At 42.6% G+C, this 6,800-nt stretch overlaps 1 protein-coding gene across 1 annotated transcript in view; it reads right to left on the bottom strand.

Annotated features, from left to right (window-relative positions):
- Window positions 1-4,978, bottom strand: part of LOC101859865 (indole-3-acetaldehyde oxidase) — a gene marked incomplete in the record, with an annotated part of 48,215 nt that extends 43,237 nt beyond the window's left edge. The window contains 2 exon segments of the mRNA XM_035970382.1: window positions 2,120-2,163; window positions 4,371-4,978. Of these exon segments, the coding sequence (XP_035826275.1) occupies window positions 2,120-2,163; window positions 4,371-4,381 (55 nt within the window).
- Between the last annotated feature and the right edge of the window lie 1,822 nt (window positions 4,979-6,800).

Genomic DNA, 6,800 nt, shown 5'->3' with positions numbered 1-6,800 from the left:
AAACACACAAAAAAAGGAGGGGAGATAAGGACGATAGATGTTTGATAGGAAAGAAGAAGCAAACCACACCAGAGCACCCGCCAACCACCCACTGTCCTGACAGATCCTCAGCCCAGTTTTCTCACAGTCACATGGTGAAGGCTCTCTGTATGCTGCTTTGACAACGAATAAAAGCGCGCTGTTTGAGGCACTTTTAAAGAAATGCCGAACTTCTTTTCTCCATACAGATTTTATTGTTCTATTTACTTTACCTGAAACGTTAAAATACTTGCAACAGCATGCATACTGAGAAATTTGTGTTTCTGATTTTATCGCTTTTAAGGACAAGCGGGGGGTTTCCAGAAATCTTGACCTACACCAAAAGTGGGCATTGTCCTACCTATAGGAGAAGTTTGGTTTCATTCGTGTGTATATTTGTTTGGTTAAGGGAAAACTCTCCTTGTCTTTTAAAGAAATTGAAAGAAGGGCAAAATCTTTACCTTCGATTTTCTCAAAACAGCATTTTTCGGGATAGCCCCCTTGTGCTTAAAAGCGACCATTTGTGCAGTGCATGAGGGTTCAAAATCTACCACTATAACATTGCTTTTGGTGTGCTGTCGGCCGGGCATACATGTAGATCTATGTGTCCCTTTCTTCCTCCAAGAGGTCAGCGCCGAGATCCTGCCAGGTTTTGGGCCAGGGAAGGGGCCAGGGAAGGGGCCAGAATACCACGGCTGTCTATACCGCGGCCTGCTTGGCAGATCCGGCTCGCTAGGTTCAGTTTGTCGTCATGCTAGGCCTAGTTCGGGCAGCAAACTATGGTGCGTCAACAATACGTGGCTCAACTTATCCTCAGATATCTCTTTAACGGGTCAATCAATGTCACCCATACTTTGCACAGCAGTTTGTTTCAATCTGTCTTTACTTAATAATTTTTCCTGAACAGTCGGGGTTAGATTAAAAAAACAACCTTTCTTCACAAATGTATGTACTATAGTCTACTTGAAATCTCTGTCAAGTGTCGCTCGGCCGCGAGAGTCAGTAAGCAAACGGGGGCGCTGGGAGGAGGTAAGGGGGTGGGGTGGGGGGGGGGAGCACAGAATAACGACAACAGCCACGAGAAGGTGCACATTTCATTCAGCTGACGTAGACAAAATTAATTAACGGTCGACGAGGGAGAACGTAGGTGGAGAAGTTGTTTACAGTTTTTTTTCAATGTGGGGGGGGGGGGGTGTTGTTTTGTACCCCCCGTCGACACAGTTTAGGCCAGTCAGGAGGAGGGCTGCGACACTAGGTGGCAGATGTGGCATGCTTAGAATTGGCTCACCAAAATAGTTTCATTATTTGTGAGACAGCGTGGTGGAATCAGGCTCTCGTCAAAATAATCAAAGTCAAGAAACCTGCATTGTTCCGCAGGTTTGTGAATTTTTATCAAATTTTGGTTTTTTGGCTGAACATCTTTCATGCCCGATAAAGAACTCATTTATGTGTGGATTTTTCTGAAAAAACTTTGATTAAAGGCACAAAAAATGTAAATTTTCAGTTACCACGGACTCTTAAGCTAAGGAAATAACTAATCTTTGGCGGCCATTTTCTCACAAATTTTTCCTCTGAAAACAGGTGCCCCCCACCTCATTTATTCGCAAATATCTCGACTTGTATTCAAAATAAAGACAAATGAACAAGCTTTAAGACGACACCAATGACTCTACGTGCCCAAAAATTGACGAGAGCCTGATTGCACCGCGCTGTCTCACATTTATATAATTCAATTCTTTTGTGCAAATTAAACGTGCTTTTATAGTCGTCACAACATCTTGCCCATCGCCCTTACGTTTTCAGAGTGCCACTGTTTCTCGGCCGACTTACGTCCCTTGATTTTCCTTGTGAGAAATAGTTTGTCTTGTAAAAGTCGTGGAAAGATACACGCGTGTAGATATCTAGTGTAATGTCATCCATCATACAACGACAACAACAACAACAACAACAACAGCAACAAACATACAAACATACAAACAAACAAACAACAACAACAGCAAACAACACTTACACAAGGAGAAGTTACACATACTAAAAAGGAGCAACAAAAGCTCTAGAATCAAAGACAACAACAACACAAACCCACAATTCTTTGTCTTACCAACATGCTCTTTTCCATTGATGTGGAAGCGAATTTCCTGGGTGCTGGGGATGAGTAAAGGAAAAACTCACTCACGACGTGTACACCTCGTTTACTTCAGTTGAGAAAGTAACGTTGAGTACATAAATCCGGCTTTCTAAAAAAACGTGCAAACTGATGACAAGTAGAAAAGCAGTCACCAAGTACTACCTCATTTGATTTTTTTCTCTTCCAAGATATTCTTAGCAATCTGCCAAGAAACCACTTTTCTGTTGCTTCTATCCTATTTTCAGGAGAAGCAATAATTATTTTGAAATAAAAATCTCGCCAAACGTCTGTACCTAGCGCAACCGTCACGGTTGTCCACTTCAGACTTCCACTTCCGGTACATGACGTCACCAAAGTGTTCTTTTCTCGGTCTCGAACCCCGGAGCTTGCTGTACCTGGGTGGACTGTCACACTCACACAGAGCTTGCTGTACCTGGGTGGACTGTCACACTCACACAGAGCTTGCTGTACCTGGGTGGACTGTCACACTAAGGACTTGCTGTACAAGGTAGGCAGTCACACTCACACAGAGCCTCTCAGTTGAGTCAAGGTCTTTGGGAAATCCTCCCCGAAATGTTTAGAAAGATGGAAGTCTGGAGAACAAGTTGAGGGAGGGGAAGAAGATGACTCTCTCTGTACTGGTCAAAAACAGACAGACAGACAGACAGACAGACAGACAGACAGACAGACAGACAGACAGACAGACAGACAGACAGACAGACAGACAGACAGACAGACAGGCAGACAGACAGACAGACAGACAGATTTTAGATTTGATAAGAGTTTTATGGCACTAGCAACAGAAATAGGTCACACAAGACTTAGTGTCGAAGGTTAGAAGAGGTGTTGCCAGAGAGGAACATACTAAAGAAAAGAAGGAGAGATAAGGACGATGGGTGTTTGATCGGAAAGAAGGAGCTAATCACACCAGAGCACCCACCAACCACACACGCATGAGCTGAAGTCACTGCTGCGTTGGCACAATTCACGCCAGGGAAGGAGGTAAAGATGCCATGTCTCCACACTATTTAGATCTGCTAGGAGTGAGGTTGCGACGACCCTGCCTGTCCGGGACAAACCCAGGCTGAGAGGACCCAGCAGACAGACCAAGACACTCCATAAAAGTTCTCGTTACAAAAAGTTTAAGTAAGTGTTTCATGGTACTTTCAAAACATACAGAGACAAGGAGAAGAGATAAGTAAGTATACTAGATGTTTGATAGGACAGAAGGAGCCAACCACACTAGAGCACTCGTCAATCTTCGCAGCGCCACCCGGGCCTACCATAAACATGGTCCTTGAGAGTCGGCTGCATTGTTGGTGGTCCGTGCACGCCTGTCTCACAGGCTTTTGGGGCCTATAGAGAAATGGAGCCCGCCCCCCCCCCCTTTCCTCCCCAGGACAGTGCCACTGACTGAAGTGTCTTTAGGCCATTCCCAAAGGGGGGATATTAACATGTTCTCATGCACAGTAGAATTGTAAATGGGCTGATTTATTAATGTCATGCTCATACTGTGCCGGAACAACATAGGGGGAACTGCTACTATTTCTTTCCTCATCCTTACTATTGTCATTTTTCCACTACTTCTTTTGTATGTTTGTCACACTCTTGTAAACTGCAATTTCCAGAGTGTCTTGATAGTCGAAGCAGACTTTGTGCTGTTGAGGCTAGAGAGTTGAGCAGTGTAAGCCTAATTCCCCGTTTGGACTTCTCTGTTGACATCCACCCCTTGGCGCTCATATGACCTAATGCAGTTACGAGCGCGTAAAAACCTTTACTTTACTGAAACTAAACTAACAAAACAGGGAGAGGTGGGCAGGCGCCCCGCTGCCCCGCGCAGAAGACTTAATTAACATACACCTACCCAAGTGCGGGTCCCCCTCATTCTTTCTCTTTGTGTATATTTCTTTACAGTTTTTCTCCCATTCACTCTCCCTCTTCGACACACCCACACAAAGGCTTTTTACATACATCAGATACACACACATGATGCTTGTCATTTGAATGTGCGCTCAAACGCACACACATACACACACACACACACACACGCACACACACGCACACACACACACACACACACTCTCTCTCTCTCTCTCTCTCACACACACACACATACACACACATACACACACACCAGAGAGAGAGAGAGAGAGAGAGAGAGAGAGAGAGAGAGAGAGAGAGAGAGAGCGCGCAATAATAAAACATATTTATCACACACACTCACCTGGCTGGCATGATGAACAATTCACGTGATCAAACTTCTTCTTCCACTGATATGCGACAACTTTTTAAAAACTTCAGCACCGTCTCCAGAAAGCAACAACAACAACAAATAACAACAACAAATAATAACAACAATATTACGTTCAAATGAACTCTTCATTCAGTGTGATATCACAACTAACAATTTATTTATTCAATGCAATGTTTTGATTTCTTCCTTCTTCCTCCGATCGTTTTGACGAAGTTTTCTACTGTCAAGTGACACGACACGGGTGATCAAGTCGCCAGCAACAACCGCAGAACCCACACATCCACGCAGGCCCATGTTTATATTCGAGGCAGAATTAGGTCAAGCCAAACTCGGGTCTAGTTCTCGCGCGGGCGTCAAAACCTCAACAAAAACCACGACGACAAGGATCGTCAAAACGGACGGCGGAAACTGTCGAGTCATCCGCCCGTGACTCTACCTCCCAATGAGGCTTCGGTTAAAAAACAGGTTGTTCGTTTGTCGTAACTGCAGGATACAGGAACCAGATCTGACGATATAGATCTCTACGTGTACTTTGTCTCATTGTTAGTGGACGCCTTCATGACCCCAGTGAACCCATCTCACAGGCGGGTACAGAACACTCCTAATGTACCTGTTTGGTCGTTTCTTTTGTTTCTAGATTATTATTGGGTGAAAAGGTATCTATCTGTCTGTCCATCTATCTGTCTATCTATCTATCTATCTATCTATCTATCTATCTATCTATCTATCTATCTATCTATCTATCTATCTATCTATCTATCTATCATTCTATCTCTCTCTCTCTATCTTTCACTATATATATCTCTCTCTATCTATCTATCTGCATATTGTATACTGTTGACGACCTTGAAAGAAGCTGGACATTTAGCTGGACATTGTGGGACTCACGTATTTCTGTTACTTTACGTTGACCTTTGACTTCCACGGAGATATCAGAATATTTTACCAGTTACGATATCAGTTACAGAGCAAACTCCAAATTCCGTAGATCTAAGCCTGTCGAAGGTTTAGAAACCGAATCGTATTTTTAAGTATGATCCCCATTTATAAAAAAAAAACTGATAAAATTATTTAAAACTCTTTTCCTAACCCTAACCCTAACCCTAATCTTAACTCAAACCCTAACTGTTTATACAAATCTAACGTCATGCCGCTAAAAGAAAGAACAAGATTAGTAATACCCTAGACGATCAGTTAAGAACGTATAGGTAACACCACTATATAGTGCGGTCAGAAATGCATGGGGCATCTTCCTGTGGAATATCTCCTTATCCATTGAACATAAATTCTCCAACTTTTGCACAATGACTTGTAATTAATTTATCTTAACAGGTGAATATTTTTTCAAACGCCTGCACACTGCATTCTAGAAAATTCCTTACTAAATAATAATTTAAAAATCCAAGTCGATGTTCTCTACAGATTTTTAAAAAGTTTCAGCTCGGGCAATATCGCCTTTAAAAGCAAGTCCGTCATTGTGTTTCTAATGGCGGCTTTATGTTTATCAATGATAGTACATAACAAGATGGGCCACTCAGCCAAAAAAGTGTCCGCAGGAAGTATGCTCTTTGTTTCTAATGGCGGCTTTATGTTTATCAATGATAGTACATAACAAGATGGGCCACTCAGCCAAAAAAGTGTCCGCAGGAAGTATGCTCTTTGTTTCTAATGGCGGCTTTATGCTTATTGAACGCATGTTTTGAGAACCTTTAGCGCAAAATAAATGTGCGTATACAAAATGTGTGCGAGAAGCGGGAAGTGCTGTGAACAATCCCATTTTCCCTACGACAGAGATTTATAGATCTAGGCCTAGTACTGTATATACATTTATGAAGAAAAGTTTTTCAATCTAGCCTCAATTGTTGTGGGAAAATATGAGTAAGTTAAGACAAATTGATACAAACTGCTGGGCAAAGTATGAGTGACATTGATTCACCCGTTAAGAGTTTCTGCCGTAAGCCGACAAAAAGCCTTGTTTTCATTTTAGCCACATAATTTTTTATTAGCTAAATCGAAAGCCTGATCAGTTACCCTGCTTGTGTAGACAAATCGTAGTGAAATTGTGACTAGTTTTTTAATAAATTAGAATTCAAATTTCGGAATCACTCTTTTATCTTTAAATGATTACACTGACCAAAAATTATTTTTTTTCTCGAAACTGTGGTGAAGAATAAAAGCCTTGTTTTGTCAGCTTAAGGGAGATGTGAGGATACTTTGCGCCACGAATTGTTGACCGCACCATCACGTGACACGCCTAAATACACTGTGCTGCCTTAGGAGCAAGAGTTTCTATGTCAGTGTTTCATGCCTCCTCTTCGTTTGTAAAACATGATTTTGAGAAGCGAACGCCCCCCCTCCCCTCCCCACCACCGTCACCCCCTCCTTGAGGGAGAGAGAGAG

The sequence above is a fragment of the Aplysia californica genome, unplaced genomic scaffold, assembly GCF_000002075.1.
Source record: "Aplysia californica isolate F4 #8 unplaced genomic scaffold, AplCal3.0 scaffold00261, whole genome shotgun sequence".
NCBI classification, from domain to species: Eukaryota; Metazoa; Mollusca; class Gastropoda; order Aplysiida; family Aplysiidae; genus Aplysia; species Aplysia californica.
The sequence above is the reverse complement of the archived record's forward strand: the minus strand, read 5'-3'. Positions and strand labels throughout refer to the sequence as shown.